This window comes from Vicugna pacos, chromosome 25 (genome assembly GCF_048564905.1).
Source record: "Vicugna pacos chromosome 25, VicPac4, whole genome shotgun sequence".
Classification (NCBI taxonomy): domain Eukaryota; kingdom Metazoa; phylum Chordata; class Mammalia; order Artiodactyla; family Camelidae; genus Vicugna; species Vicugna pacos.
In genome coordinates this window covers 22,627,807-22,644,744 of record NC_133011.1, presented here as the reverse complement: position 1 = coordinate 22,644,744, position 16,938 = coordinate 22,627,807, and the positions used below count along the sequence as shown (strand labels likewise).

At 42.2% G+C, this 16,938-nt stretch overlaps 1 protein-coding gene across 1 annotated transcript in view; it reads left to right on the top strand.

Moving 5' to 3' along the window:
* Positions 1–16,938, top strand: part of EXT1 (exostosin glycosyltransferase 1) — a 258,956-nt gene that overhangs the window by 226,932 nt on the left and 15,086 nt on the right. The window contains exons 3-6 of the mRNA XM_031691269.2: positions 803–910; positions 6,049–6,168; positions 13,124–13,256; positions 15,417–15,535. Coding sequence (XP_031547129.1) covers positions 803–910; positions 6,049–6,168; positions 13,124–13,256; positions 15,417–15,535 — 480 coding nt within the window. The remainder of the gene's footprint in view (positions 1–802; positions 911–6,048; positions 6,169–13,123; positions 13,257–15,416; positions 15,536–16,938) is intronic.

The following is a 16,938-nucleotide window of genomic DNA, read 5'->3' as shown; positions in this document are numbered from 1 at the left end:
TGGGTGCTCCCTAACATGCATCATTCTGTCATGTCCCCCGACCGGAGAGCTGCCTTCTCTTCAAAGTCCTTCCTGGCTCTCTCGGTGCATTTTGCAAAGCGTACCGTCACCTAGCTTCTTGGGATGTGGCACAGAGCAAATTGTTCTCTGATTTGGGTTACGAGTGATTTGCAAGCAGAATTGTGTCATTAGCCTGGTGTTTCTTGGCTCTTTGGTCACCATGCGGGTAGTAAATTGGCACAGCAGTGCTTGGAGTCCCTCCACCCTAAAAGTTCTGGTTCAGATGTTTGCACACAAGGGAAGGGTGAGCATCCTAGCAGGGTTAAGTCTGCAAAACGCCTTATCAGGAGTGCCGAGCCCCGTTCTGCTCTGTATTGCCCACGACGTAGGGGTGAACCACTTTCCAAGTGGACGGTGGCAGTTACATTGTCAAGACTGTGTATGTTCAAAGTTGGTTTTATGCTAGGATTTTGTCCGTGAATGATTTTGTGACATCAATAAAACTTCTTCAACAAGACCAGTCATCTCTACGGAAATAAGGTCAGCCAAACCGTGTACTGGAATAGAAATGGGGATTTAGCGTTCTAGGGCAAGACGCAGATAGCAAAACCTCTGCTGGATACATACAGCCTTCATGTATCTTGATAACTCAGAAAAGCCCACTTTTCTTCTGACCTAAGTGGTCCAGGATTCACGCCACCTAAGATGTGCCAGTAATTGAATTTGTACCAATTTCACCCCTGGTTGAAACAGCTCCTGCTGCCGCTTTACTCACACTCACGAAGTCCCCTTTTGTGCCCAGGCTGCCTGTGTCCCTGTGATGCTCAGCAATGGATGGGAGTTGCCATTCTCTGAAGTGATTAATTGGAACCAAGCTGCCGTCATAGGCGATGAGAGATTGTTATTACAGGTAAGGAAGGGGCTGTGGCCTTCAGCAGATCAGTGGATTATTGCTGCCCCCGTCCAAACTTTCAAAGAAGATGAGCCAAAAGGTCAGCTCTATGAAAGAAATTTTATCAGGAGAAAATTGCCTGTGTCGTGGTGAATATGAAGTCATTTAACTTGACACCGTCCACTTCCCGACACACACCCTGCCCAGGTCCAGGGAATATATTTGGAAAGGGAGGAGTTGCAGGTGGAGGACGTGAACTTTGATGCTGAGAAGAGATATGTATCTGCCCCCTTCAATATCCAGAATGTTTCAAAATGATGCCAGCCTGCACTTTGTGTTCCTTTCCCCTGTTTCCATATTTGCCTTCAGATTAATTTTCAGAAAAAGAGGTCTCTAGGGCTGATTTTTTTCATTAATGTTTGCTCAGATGATCTAGCCTGGGCACCTGAGTGACTGTTTAAGATGCGTATTTTAAAAAGCAGCCTCTCGTGAAAATGTGTGGGGTTTTTGAACGTATTTTTGGCCATTTCAATTTTTTTTTTCCATTTGATGTTACTGTCATAAGAATACATAATATGAAATCTATTCTCTGAACAGATTTTGAAGAGTTCTCGTTCTGGTCGAGTATAGGTGCCAGCAGTTCTCTAAAGCTTATTCATCTTGCTTAACTGAAACTTTATGCCCGATGATTAACGCTTCACTTCCCATCCCCCAGCCCGTGGTAACCACCATTCTGCTCTTTAATTCTATGAATTTGACTGTTTTAGATACCTCTGTAAGTGGACTTGGGAAGTATTTGTCCTTCTGTGACTGGTTTATTGCATTCAGTATAGTGTCCTCAAGGTTCATCCATGTTGTCCTGTACTGTAAAATTGGGACTTAATATCATTAGAACATCTGTTACCCAAAGTGACCTACAGATTCAAGGCAATTCCCAGCAAAATCCCCAGTGGCATCTTTTCTTTACAGAAGTAGAAAAACAATCCTAAATTTCATATGGTGCCACAAAAGACCCCAAATAGCCAAGTCAATCTTGAGAAAGAAGAACAAAGCCAAGGCATCATAGTTCCTAATTTCAAAATATGTTACAAAATTACAGTCATCAAAACAGTATGGTGCTGGCATGAAGACAGATATATAGACCAGCAGAACAGAATAGAGAGCCCAGAAATAAATCCACGCATATACCTCAACTAATCTTCTACAAGGGTGCGTCATAAAAGTTTGAACTTCTCAAGAGCTGCCTGGGAAGGGGGATCTGATGCTCACAGAGAAATCCGAGGGTAGGAATCGTTGGTCACTGAGGATTTCTAAAGCCCCTTTCCAATAATGTTTCAGGTTCAACGTAAATTGCTGTGCTCTTTTCTCTAAAACAATGGAATATTTTAATGCTTTTCTTTTGTGGCATCATGTACTTTATCTTGAATGACCACAGATGTTTGTAGAATGATATTTTTAAAATGTCCTTGCTTTCTTTGCTGTCCAGAAAATTAAGTTTCTATCATTGGTTCTTCTTCTGGGCTGCTGCCAGTCTGCTAGCTGGCTGGTGAAATAACTCAGTACCCTCCCTCAAGTGACAGGCAAAATATGCGTCACCAAGAGGGCTATGAATTAGGCAAGCCAGGCTGAACTCGGCTCCCAAGACAGGCCTTGTGTCTGGTACTCAGGTCTGTGAGCTCCAAGGCTCCTGGGACCTCAGGTGCAAGAGAGGAGCCCTGCTGTAGCACAGTCCTCCCCGTGCAAGATGGTGTGTGCCGAACACATCCACGCATGAAAGGCCAGACGAAAGGATAGATGTGGTTGTTTTCCATGTTGCCTTTTTCCTTCCTCTTATGATTTTTTAAAAAGATAATGCATGCTCATTAAAGGAAATATAGGAAGGATACAGAATAAAAAAAAAATAACCAGCCATAATTTCTCCGTTTGTGTACCAGTGCTCCCCTGAGTTTGATGTAAGTTGGAAGTTTGTCTTTGAGATGGAGAGTACTCCAGGATACTGACTGGTGGCTGTCCAGTTTCAGCATTTCACCTTCTGAAGCGACTTTTTGGCCTGACGCTGGGGCTGTCGTCTTTCATTCCGCACCCACACAAGCTTGCTGGCATGTTCCTCCCTCACATGCAGTCTGTCTTGGCACAGCTGCCTCCATATTGAACGGTGACTGCACTGTCGTTGATAGTGGTTTTAAAGAACTGGCACCCAGCCTGCATGTCTGCTCTGGGAAATGTTTTTTGTTACGTTACCATTTTTCATTTCCTGTTTTAGAACGTCTCGGATGTTTTTATTTGCATATGTTCTTGTCATGTCACCAAAAGAGCTTACTGTTGCTTTCCTATATCTATTTTGGTAGATTCCATTAGTTTTGTGACCAAACATGACCTTTTATTAAGACTTCACTGCATTCTGCAACTTCAAACAATCTGGCCAAATTGAAATTAATTTATCACTTGCCCATACCTGTCTCTCAGGACAAGCAGATTAATAACCAATAGCCAAATGTCATTAAAACTTGGAACTCTGTCTTTTCAATCAATTGGAATTACCTTCCAGAGCACTTTACAGAGCGCTGTCAGACCTTTGTATAGTATGCAGACAGAAAGGGTGTGCTTCGCATGGTGTAGTACCATCAAAATGTGGCTTATATCAGAGAGGAGAATGTCCTGATAGGCTAATCTGCGATGTTCCCTTCCTCCCTTCCTAACTGCAGCTACTCAGTTTTCTGGAGACCACACAGTGATGATAGTATTTGACATTTTTCTAATGGACTGGTTTCTCGTGACCATGATAAATCATCAAAGTCAACCCGTATGACTCTTAGAAAATACCCCGATGTTCAGAAGAGGGTAGGATTATGACAACTGAGGAGGATCATTTTTTTCTACTCTTCCTTTGGCAATCTAGGAAATTTTCTCAGTAAATAAAAATAAATGTTCTTTGACTTAGGAGGGATCCATGATCCAAATGGTTTCTCTGCCTTCTCCAAGCATGTTTTACTTCCACTTGACCTTGAGCTCTGACTTCAGGCTAATGTTTGCCTGCCAGTCTTCCTCCTTCACCTGTTGGCCTCCATGCTGCTTCAGTGTTGGGAATCCAGATAGATACTTTGGGGCGACAGATTCAGTATCTGCTTTTGGACATTGCTAGGGCAAGCGAGCTTGTCCTCATGTGCGTATGACAAAGGAGTTCTGTTGCTTCTCATAAGAGTTAGTCTTGAATCAAAAAATGCACTATTACCTCCTTCCCCTCCCCTGGAAATACAGATGTAGTCTGAGTCACAATGCCATGGGTAACTTTCTCATGAAAGCAGCTAACAGAGTATTCCTGCTTTGGCCCAGACCCCCATGTCTGTCCGAGCAAGCGTGCAGAAAGAAAAGGGCGGTTGCTAATCACAAGGAATCTCCCCTAAGAGTATAGGCTCCCAAGGTCTAAATGTAATAGACCTTGGGCTGTAGGTGAAGAGAGGGAGCAAGCCAAGGAAGCTCGCCAGAAACCCAGAAAGTACATTTCAAAGCTCCAGACCCAAGCAAGTTCACAGGCTGACGTTAAGCAATTGGTCCAACTTTGAATATCATTTATCCTTAAGTCAATAATAATAGTAATAGTGGTAGCTGCTTTGTTCATTAAGCTTCCCTTGTGCTAGGCACTGTGCAAAGCACTTATATGACCTTCATTACACCCTTATGATGTTAGTACTATATCCCCATTTTATAAGTGAGTAAATGGAATCTTTGAGAGATGGAGTAACTTGTCCAAGGAAGCACAGCTAGTAAACAGCAGAGCCAAGCATCCCACCTTGGTCTAACTCCTGTGTCCCTGCACTTGACCATTGAGCAATACTGCCAGCAAAAATAATGATGTCCCCGTGGTGGCTGCAGATGGCCATGTTCAGCTCCACTTGTATTTACTGAACACCTACTACAGGCGTCCCTCAGGTACTGTGCTTTATTGCACAGTGTGATGCTGCTTTAAAAAAAAAATTGAAGGTTTGTGGCAACCCTGTGTTGTCACATGATGGGTAGCATCTTTTTTAGTAATAAAGTATTTTTTTAACATTTTTTGAGTTATAGTCATTTTACAATGTTGTATCAAATTCCAGTGTAGAGCACAATTTTTCAGTTATACATGAACATACCTATATTCATTGTCACATTTTTTTCGCTGTGAGCTACCACAAAATCTTGTATATATTTCCCTGTGCTATATAGTATAATCTTGTTTATCTATTCTGCATATGCCTGTCAGTAATAAAGTATTTTTAATCAAAATGTTTTAAATTGCATTTTTAGCCATTTTGCTACTGCACACGTAATACACTATAGTGTAAACCTGACTTTTATTACACTAGGAACACCCAAAAGTGCATGTGACTCATTTTATTGAGATACTCGCTTTGCTGTGGCACTCTGCAGCAGAACCCGCGGTAACTCTGAGGTAAGCTTGTACAACAGAGCCACTCTCCTAGCTTGAAAATGTGTAGCAGGATGGACAGCAGAGGATAGGACATCCCTTAAAATTGTGCAGCCTGTGGTGTCAGGGAGCAGTGATGGCTCAATGTGTATGACAGGTCGTGTTAGTTTGGGGTAAGGCTGGAGCCGAAAAGAGAAATGTGGGAAGCAGTGAAGCTCTCAGGGAGCGGAAGGAGATACGAGCACACAGAAATGGCCAACCCCAGCTGCGTGTTAAAGGGAGGGACTCAGAGACAGTCCCTGAAGAGCCCTTTTGTCAGTCATTTGTGGTCCCTGGCGTGGCATGTCTTAGAAATACTTGGGGGGACGATGTCTTTCAGCCTTGCCCCTAGGCTTGTGTAACTGGGCTGTCTGTGGGCAGGATCCAGGATCTGTGGGACTCGGAGACCAGAAAACAGCAAAGGCTACTGTAGAAACACTGTAAGCAACTGATGAGCCGCTACCAAATCTCAGGTGCGTGCTCTAACTCCACGCATTAAAGGTCATTAAAGCCGAGTCCCAGTAAGTGCTGTTTGTAGCTGACACCTCTGAGGGGCGTTTCGGTGCAGAGGCTGGTGATTTATGGTAGGTCTGTGTGCTAAAAGCTGCGTGCTCTGAAGAATGAAAGCCTCGGCCACATGGGTTATTTTGATCGAATGGCGTCTCATTGTTTTCCAGGTATCGTTATTATGTGTGTTCACCTTGTGTTACAGATTCCTTCTACAATCAGGTCTATTCATCAGGATAAAATCCTAGCACTTAGACAGCAGACACAATTCTTGTGGGAGGCTTATTTTTCTTCAGTTGAGAAGATTGTATTAACTACACTAGAGGTAAGTGAGAACACTTGGCTCTCCGCCTTGAATAATGGTCCTTTATACGTTTCTCTCAGCCTTCTCTTTTGCTGTTAGTGATGTGTCATTGGTCAAATGGGGCAAAACCGAACTTTCTGTACTTGGGTTTCTCTTTTTACCCACCCTGCCCTGCCCAAGCCAATACCTCCTTTCTTGACAAACTCCACAGAGGAAAGCTGACGTAGGAGAAATTACCTCCTTGACACAGAGATCGACTGTCGGACACCATTTCAGGGATGGGTAGCTAATGACTGTCGTCCTGTCATTTACACTCAGAGGCGTCCTTTGAAGGCATATTTCTGGAGCCCATTTAGGGACCAGAGAGTGACTAAGTAGAGGAAAATCTTCTCCCATTCTAAAAATACGGATAGTTTACCAGGTACCACAGTCCAGCGGCATTCAGGTACAGCAAAATTAATCCTCAAGACACACACCACCCAGCTAGCATCAGTGTGGCAGGGATGCGTTAAGGAAATCAGGATTACACCCGCCTGGGACAGAAAGTGTTGAACTTTAGGAAATCAGAAAATCTTCTAGGCAGATGGGTGCCCATCTTCAAGTTCCTTTTTTTTAAGACAGGAGGCAAAAAGGGAAGGGAAGCATGATGATTAAAACCCTTGGAAGTAGAGCAGATAGCCGTGGCCTGAGGCGACACCAGCGTAGCACAAAGAGCTAAGAAAAGATCGAGCACTCTGCACACTCACGGATGAAGGGCTGACAGGAAGGGGAGCAGAGGTCCTCAGGTGAAGCACAGCATCGGGGTGATGCTGCATTGTCACCACAGCAGACGGGGGTCATTTGTGGCCTCACTTTTGAAGTATTTTCTTTGGAAAAGTGATCGCTGTGCCAAAAGCGAATGTAATGGGGAATAATACACCACGAGGAGTCTGAGAACGTCCAGGAAGTTCTTCCTGTCTTGTCCACACCACTGTTTTCTTGCCCTCCTGGGTGTCGGAGGCAGTGCTGGGCACGCTGGCGCATTGCCCTACCCCTGGCCTCGCCGGGGCTCCTGTTCTCAGAGTGATGCGTCTTGAACAGCATGCGTTGTTTTCATCCTGGAACTAAGTTGAAAGGGCTGTTAGGACCCAGGCCCACCCATGAAATGGGACAGGGTAGAATGTCTTCCAAAGGCTTCCTTATTACAGGCAGGCTTCCCTTATTCCTCCGGAAGCACTCTCCTCAATGAAAGCTGTGTTCACTTCTATTCCAGGCAGCAGATTTGAATCTGTAATAACTTCTACCCTTTTCTTTGATCCCTTCCTCCATCTAAGACCCTTCCTAGGCCCTTTTTAAGGAAAGTTGAATGTCATTTTTTTTTTCTTTTTGGAATGAGTGCTTTTTATCAAAGAAGTGCCTGTTCATTTTATAAAATAATAGAAAATACTTATAGCACAGAAATAAAATAATCTATCCATACAAATCACCATTGACATATAAACATATTTTTTCCTCTGCAAATGTATAAATATGTTGTCATTTTTAATATAAAAAGGAATCTTTCCTTACTTGGCATATAACTTGTTTCTTCTGCTTAATATTATATTAATATTATCTCATTAGGTTTTTCTACAATTATTTTTAATGACTATATAATATTCCATTCATGATATCACTTGATTCCATCAGTTAATCCGCAATTTGAGGCCATTGTTTCTGGTTTTTCCATTGTTAATACACATCGTCAAAGCAAAGAACCTCAGCACCAAATTGTTGTGCAGGTTCAAGTTTTCTTCCTTAGGATAAATTCCTTGAATTCAAAGTCTTGGTTCCAAGAATATGCCAAAGGTTAAGATTTGTCACATGAATTGCCAATTTTCCTGCAATAGAATTGAATCAAGTTGGATTCTTTCCAACTTATATGAGTGGATCTGTTTTAATTATTTTTGTTTTTTTCACTTTCACCATATTGAACATTATATCCTTAAAAATGGTAATTATTTTCTCAATTTCTAGTTCTTAAGACCTTAGTAAGAATGAATATTTTTCATATATTTTTTGCTCAGATAGCTTACAGAGGAAGAAAGAAAAACGGCCACAAAGTTGTCTTACTTTTCTCATTAATTTTTAAGAGCTTATTATGTTAAAAACATTAACCCTTTGATTCTTTTGTTGCAAATACTTCCCCTGAATTTATGGTATCCCTTTCAATTTTGTTTAGAATTAGACAGCTTTTTTTTTTTATCTGTATGGAAAAGTAGCTTTTCGATTTGCTACTGTTTAGAAAGGACTTTTTGACCCATCGTTTTATTTATACACACAGCATATGCACACATTCACACACTTTTTTTAGTACTCTCGTGGTTAATTTTCTATATTTACCTATTCAATCCAATTTACTTTTATATATTATCTATGTTGAAAAGAAAATCTAACCTTTTTTTTTTTTGACAAATCGTTGTGTAGTTGTTCCAGTACAGTTTTTAAGTTATTCTTTCTTCTGTGGTTTCACATGTCACTTTTATGAATCTTTGGGAAAACATCCAGACCACTCACGTGTTTTCATTTATCGTTCCTTGGTGAACCTGTATTTATTTAACCAATCTGTTCTTGTTAACTGTTAATGTTGTTTCTAATTATTTAATTTTTATAGATAGAGATAGAGATGCCTTTATCCAAGCAAAGACTTTCTGCATGTACCTTAGACTGTCGCTATTTCTTTAGAATGGAGTCCTCGAAATGGGATTTGAGAGAGTCTTGGCATGACTAAGGCTCGTGACACATATTGTCAAATTACTCTTCAAAAAGGTGGTTGTATCAATCTGGGTTCTCACAGGCTGTCTAGGGGAGACCCTGTCTTGCTGCACCCTTGTCAGTCTTTAGGATCACAATTAAAACACACACATACACAAACTTTGCTAATTCCCCAGATGAAAGATGGTATCTCATTAATTACATTTCTTCTGAGTATGGTTTATTGCATAGCTCTGGTCTCTTGCCTATTAAGTTGCAGTGCTCAGTTAGCCTATAATAACAGTCAGATGTGTTAGATTCATCAGAATGGGATCTTAGGCTGTTTTCATCTCTGTGCCTGGAAAGGCCTTCTTCTCCTTGGATTTAAGCCATGCAGTTCTTTAGAGACACAGTTGTTTTTAAAACACTCCAAACCATACACTTCATTCAAATTTATAGCAACTGTCAAAATCTCCTTGTATGGTTCCAAAATTGGATTGTAATAATTTGACCTCTGAACTGAATTGCGTGAGGTACCATCCGTTTTCCCTTTCTAATTCAGAGCTCAGATTACCCCAGGATCCAATGTAAACAGAAAAGCAGAGAAAAAAGCAGGAAATGCCATCCACAGACACAAATAAACAGCCAGTATGTTCATACGAACGATGTAACTGTCACAAATCAAAGATTCCTACTTGGCTTAGAACTTAGACATTTAAGTCCTTGCAGTCCCTCCTGAGGGCCCACGGTCTGAGGTTCCTTCAGTCCCCCTTAGACAGCACAGGTTTGAGGATCCCTTGCTTTTGGAATGTTCTGCACTCAGGCTCCTCCTTTCGTGCTGTGTTCTGGGTCACAGGAAGGGAATTACTTGCTCTTCGGAGATTATGAGCTTTGGAGCTGCAGGTGGTGCTCAGACACAGCTGAAAGTAGGGCGCCTCACCCCTCTGCCCAGTGCCCGGGCCAGGTAGCTCGTACATTCGCTCGTGCTGCGCTCTGTCCTGCTGGGGATCTGGCTAGTATTTCCAGTCTGATTGAAATCTCCTGATTCTGTGTCTCGGAATTAAGGAGTTATTAAAGAAGAGCTGGTGGGCTTTTTGGAGCTTATTTTTTTGTTCGAGTTGAGAAGTGCTGGTAAGGACAGTGATAGAGTGCTGCAATGGCAGGGTTCCTTCGTGGGTTCCCTTATCTGTGAGAGTATTTCACGCCAGTAACACCTGGCACTAAGTACTGAACCCTAGGAGCTCGTTCAGAATCAGGCTGAGCAAAAGAAAAGGACACAGAATTGTAATAACGTTTGAAAACAGCTCGTGGTAGCTTGGGAAGCACATTTTTAGTGGAGTTTTATAAGCTCTTCTCCAGCTCTCTTCTCAGTCATCTAACTGTACACGTTCAAACCACAGTGTCGCTGGTGTTTTCGTAAGTGAACGTTGAAAGTCAGTGAGAGAACGGAAGTAGAAGGTTGCTTTGGTTTGGAGCGAGGTGGCACATGGCGGCACTGCGTGTATTGGGTAACATTGCACTGGTCAAAAGGCCAAGTCAGGGTCACACAGAGTGACTGTAGCCTATAACCAATAGTCCATTATTTTAAAAACAGATGGCACATAAACATGAAAAATAAGGAGCCTGCCGTTCTTCCCTTTGAATTCCCATTAGTAAGAAATATTTTCCGTATTGAGGGTGCCATTGGGGCGATTAGGAAAAATTGTGTGTGTGTCCGTGTGTGTGTGTGTGTTGGTTATGTGTGTGCTGATTTTCTCAGTAGTCCCCGACCTTTAAGTGTGATGTCTTCTTTCACAATGATCAGGGGTGAGCACCCAGTGCCAGGGAGGATCCTGGGAGCTGTCCAGTGTAGCAGGAGGGAGAAGTGGACATTAGGAGAGGGACAAAATGACCTTTCTGTTTGGTGAAATAAGATCCACCTCCTTTCAAACTGTTGATAAGGCAAGTGGACATCAGTGTTTCAGAAAGACATTTGGGCAGTACACAGGAACAGCCTTGAAAGTGTCTGTGCCGCTTGACAGAGTCCTAAAGCATCAGTCCTAAATGTGGGAAGTTTTAACTATAAAGATGTTCATTACTTTGCTTGGAAACAGTTACACCATAGTTGGTCACTTAGGATAAGTAAAACATGAATACTGTTAATAATATGGAAAAATATCTGTAATATAGAATATCTGTGATATTATAGATGTATAAAAATGGGAAAATCCGTACCTATAAAGTGAACAAAGGAATGAGATTTTTTGTTTTAAGGCAAAAAAAAAAAATCCAGTGTCATGTATAAAGACTTAGACAGCTATTCCTAGCAGATTCTGAGAGGTTGTTACAATTAATCTGATATCTTCATTGCTTATTACACATGAGGATAGTGAGACACAAAGGTGGCAAATGGCTCGACCCAGGTTGAATTCAACGTTTGCTGTTGCTCTTACACCTTTGCTGATACCGTTCTGTCAAGATCCACTGGAAGAGAGTATACAATGCTATTTGGCATTTCAGAAGAACACTATAAACTGACCATATCCCTGAATTCAAAAAGATAAAGATAACAGTGTTGTGACGCTGAGCCAGAAAGAGTCTGTGACACTGAGACACACCACACAGAGACCCGAAGTGAGTGATGACCCAGCGTGTGATGCCTCTGAGTTCCATGTCGTTTGTATGGAAGTCGGACTTATGATGCTGTCGAATGTCAGTGTGTCTGTATCTTGATATTCAGTCGTATTTACGTGACCACATGCCAGAAGGGACGTAAGTTTGGAAAGCAAAAAAAATGAGAAACTATAAAGGAGAGTAAGTAGACAGTAGAATTGGAAGGTACAAATAATTAAAAACTGGGGAAAATGATGTACAAAGTGAAATTGCTAAAACCCTTCACAACCATGACAGTTTTCTTCTAACAAATGCCTAGACAACAGCATTTTAACACATCTCCGTTGTACCACAAAGAGCAAACATTAACATTTTATCTAGGTTCCTAAAATCTTCCCCGAATTAGAAACCTCTGCCAGGCCATTCAAAACGAGCAATTTCGATCTAGGGAAAAGAGAAAATGCAGATATCATTGAACTAAGATATTTGAGTTCTTCTAAATTTCCTCCCTGCTTCCTTTCTTCTCTCTCATTAAGAAATATAAGCATGATAAGGTTTGCAAAGATAAGTGTAATTCATTTTATTACTTGTCTAGCCACCATGTGGGATGAGATGAGGGTGTTAATAACCTTAGCAAATGATAAAACTCCATTTAAAATGGTCCATCCTTAAAGTCACATTGCATTAAATGGGGACCTGGAAAATGATGATTTTGGTCTTAAATCTCTCGAGACATATGCCAGGCTTTTCTCTTTTTTTTAAATACAAAAAATAATTGCTGAAAACATGAAATTCTGTATCAAGTTAATTGTTTGCAGAATCATACCTTAATGAGTGGATGGTATAATTATGAGAGTTTGAAAGTAACAGAGAGAAATCTGTAAAGTGGACTAATCACATTCATCTGACAAATGATTTAGGACGGGAGAGTGTTTGACTCTAAATGTAGAATTTAATGATCTGCAAGGTCTTAAAGTCCAAAGAAACTAATGAACTAGCGTGGCTATTATTAGTCTTCCTATGCCACGGTTCTTGTCCTATTATGTAGGATGTTTAGAGCAATTGTTAACTCACTGCTTTTTGAGATGAAAGAAAAAAAAAACTTCAACTAACTAGTACCCCAAAGTCCTACAGTTGAATTTGAAAGGACACTGAAATATGTCAGGCAAATAAATCTGCCTCCTGAAGTAAAGGAACAGCTCAAAACCTGCATCTAGAATGTTCCATGCCCTCAGTCTGCTCCCAGCGCAGTCTCCACATGCACATCTCTGTGCACTGGGAGCACATCTTCCTGAGGTGGATCTGGAAGAGCTGCTAGACGCTCAGTCGTCAAGGAAAGTCTTCCACACACTCTACTTTGAAATGAGCATGGGCTTATTATTGTAGAAAGACGAGATGGACTTCATGGGGAAACTGAAGTCTAATTAGGCAATTTGGTTAGCCATAATTCATCTCTCCTCTCTCTCTCTCACTCTCACTCTTTCCATTGCTCTGGCACTTTCTTTGTGTCCCAGACATTTTATCAGTGGAGAATGGGGTGGGAGGGGAGGGGTGGTCACCCTACGTTGAGTGCCAGCATCCCTCAGATTTGGGTTGAGTTGGATTGAATCTGTTTCTTCTCAAATATGCTCAGGGTCTCATCCTCGCCATGCATTGTGTTTTCATTTTCTAGATTATTCAGGACAGAATATTCAAGCACATATCACGTAACAGTTTAATATGGAACAAACATCCTGGAGGATTGTTCGTCCTACCGCAGTATTCATCTTACCTGGGAGATTTCCCGTACTACTATGCTAATTTAGGTAAGTGAGTGCCTTCTAGGAAGCTACTCCTGCTCACCCTCCAGACGTTGTCCCTTGAGTTTCCCCTGCTGTGGTGGCATCTTCAGAACATCCTGCGTTGGAAATTGCCTTCTAGAGCCCCATCATAAATGGTGTATTGAGATCAAGGGCTCTAGATCCAGCCAAGCGTCGCAGAGCGAGAAAGACTCCTTTCTTATCTGAGCAGCTCGACTCTCCATTCAGCGAAGTCATTTCTTCTTGAGAAATAGGCTTCCCAAATTACAGATCACTTCGAACGCTGACAGTGGGTTAGCTGTCATGTCAAGTCTCATCATGCATAAAATGGAGCTAGAAGAGCTCTCCCTGTTTTTTTTTTCTCCCCACAGTCCCCAGTTTCTCTGTCTCATACTGAAGGATAAACAGAACGAATAAAGGGAAAGGAGAACAGATTTAAGACCCTATGACCAGGGGCAGACATATTCAGTCATTTGGCATCCATGGTGTCTGGGCCATGTGAATGCAGCGCTAGCGGGTAGAAATGAAAAGTTAGAGGAGTTACAGACTCTGCTCTCAAGCAGCCTTTAGTCTGGTCATAACGGGGAAGAGGGGACGGGCAGAGGCAGAAGCTTGACAAGAGGCTCCTGTTCCTGCCACAGACAGTTAGGTATTTGGAGCCCCACCTGCTCTAAGTGTTCATAACATCTCAGACATTTCCTCTCACTCACAGTCCCACATTTGAGGAACCCTGGGGTAAAAATCCTCTTTCAAGTTGATACGGCCAAAAGACTCCCGCTTTTGATGTGGAGCTAGTGGTTAGAAGTGTGCAAATGATGCTTCTTAAACGATCACAGGAAAATCTAAAAGCAGTGTCTTGTCCTCACTGGTCAAAAGGGAAGGCACGCCCTCCATCATGTTGATTTTTCTTACTTGGCAAAGCCTTGAGTGTATATCTAGAGGGTAGGAAAGTTAGCTTCTTTCTAACCTGCAATCGGAGTACTAGGTGGATGATACAATTTGCTCTGCAAAACATTCGTATGATCCTTTGACATGTATACACAGTCTGACTCTTTCCTTTATCCAGTCACCGTCCAAGCTTCCTTCGAATGTCCCTGCACTCCCTTGTTCACACTTAAACTACTAGAATGTGTAAGTAGTGGGTCTAAACAAATGAAGTTTTAAAAGGCTTTTCAGCCTGTCTCCAGTTTCTTGGTGAGTTCTTATGGAAAAACTCATCTAGGGGAGAAGCCATCCTACCTCTTCCTCTTTGGTGGCAGTTGCTGTTTTGCCCATTTATGTCCCCCGCCTGCCTGGGGCTTCTGGGCACACGGGCGGCAGAGGCCTGGATCACAGCACACAGTGGGGCTCCTGGGACGGCGGCGCCTTCCACCCCAGACAAACGGTGGTGGTGCCCATGACGGCTGCAACGGCAGCAGTGAGCTCGCACTGAGCACCTGCTGTCTGTTCGGTCCTGTCCTGAGTGCTTTGTGTGCATCACCTCATTTGATTTAATTCTCATAACAACCCCATAAGTTTGATGCTCTTGCTGTCAGCTCCACTGCACAGCTGGAAACACGGAGGTTTTTCCAAGCTCCCACCCACCATTAAGTGTCAGAACTGAGCTACAGACCTAGACAGCCAGGCTCTGGGTGTTCTTTCAACCTTTCCTACTTGCTAGTTAATGTTTGAAATAGTATGAATCAGGCAAAACCTCCTTAACTACAGAATTAATATGAATCAGACATATGCAAATACCTTGGAAGAAAGAGCACATTTACTAAAATCCAGACTGAGATGTAATTGACTGGAGTAGAAAGTAGGGTGTGTGTGTGGGTGTGTGTGTGTGCGTGCGTGCATGCGTACGTGCGTATTTAGGCTTTGGGGGCCTAAGAAGCAGAAGGGAGATCAAAGATGGATCCTCAAGGGAGGAAGGGAAAGACTATCAAAGGGGAAATCTGGAAATGGGCATTGAACTGTAAATTATCCAGGTCCCTAGACTCAGGCAGCAGTTAACTAGCTGCTTTTCACCTTGTTTCTGTTCTGTCGAGACTTAAGAGGCGGAGGGAAGCTACGTGAGAAGCCCATCAGCTCCAGGGTGAGGCGGCAGAGCAGGGAGGGATGCTTTCCTAAGTCTTGTTTTTCAGGGCTTCATTAGGTGCTTCATCTCTGCCATTTCTCTTGCAGGTTTAAAGCCCCCCTCCAAATTCACTGCAGTCATCCATGCGGTGACCCCCCTGGTCTCTCAGTCCCAGCCAGTGTTGAAACTTCTCGTGGCTGCAGCCAAATCCCAGTACTGTGCCCAGGTGAGTGGCGGGAGGGCAGCGGCGCCTGCCTCCTCCAGCTCAGTGGACTAGAGATGCCCATTCCTTACCTGCGCCACACTGGGCTCCCGGGACTCATTTAACATCTTGCCTGTTACTCCCCTTTCATGTGTCATGCCTTTTTGTGCCCTTTTCTTCAGCTCAGAGGTTCTTGGAAGTGAAATCTGGTACAGGTAAGGGGTGGGTTACAAAGAGACCTTTGCCTGTAAAGTTACATACACCCATCCATCCATCCATATATACACACCAAGATATTCTTTAAAGAATAGATAAGCACTTTAATAATAAAGATCAGGGAGGAAATAAATAAAATAGAGATTAAAAAAACAGTAGAAAAATCAATCAAACCAAAAGCTAGTGTTTTGAAAAAGTGAATAAAATTGACAAACCTCTGGCCAGACTCACAAAGAAGAAAAAAGAGAGCACAAATGAGCAAAATAAGAAAGAAAAATGGAGAAATTACAAGTAACATAGAAATACAGAATATCATACAAGAACATTATGAAAAACTATATGGAACCAAAATGGATAACCTAGAGGAGATGGACAAGTTTCTGGAAACATACTGTCCACCAAGACTGAACCACGAAGAAACTGACCACTTGAACAAACCAATCACTAGAATTGAAATCAAATTAGCAATAAAAAACCTCCCTACAAATAAAAGTCCAGGACCGGACGGCTTCACCAGGGAATTTTACCAAACATACAGAGAAGAACTCGAACAGATAAACAAGGTTATACTGTATAGCACAGAGAAATACATACAAGATCTTATGGTAGCTCACAGAGAAAAAAATGTGACAATGAATATATATATGTTCATGTATAACTGAAAAATTGTGCTCTACACTGGAATTAGACACAACATTGTAAAATGATTATAAATCAGTAAAAAATGTTAAAAAAAGTCAAAAAAAAAAAAAAAAAAGAACTCATACACTCATACCAGTCCTTCTCAAACTCTTCCAGAAGATTGAAAAGGAGGGAATACTCCCAAAGTCATTCTATGAAGCCACCATCACCCTGATACCAAAGCCGGGCCAAGACACCACCAAAAAAGAGAATTACAGACCAATATCATCTCCAAATGTCAAAATGATAAAGTAGCATCAGAAAGGCTACTGAGAGGACCCAGGAAACGTTCCAACAGCAGAAACAGACTGGTTGGTGTCAGGAGGCATCTGCTTTTCTTTCACAGTGACCGTGGCTAGTTATAAAATTGGGAGCAGAAGATTATATCTGTGGTGACAGTGTTTTCCAAATTAGCATTGCTCTCATACTCTGAGCAGTGGTTTTTCTGAATTGTAAACTGCATGAGAAAGTTCATGCCCGAGAAAAGAGTGGACTTATGGTGAAGCATGCATTGTTGAGCTAAATGCATG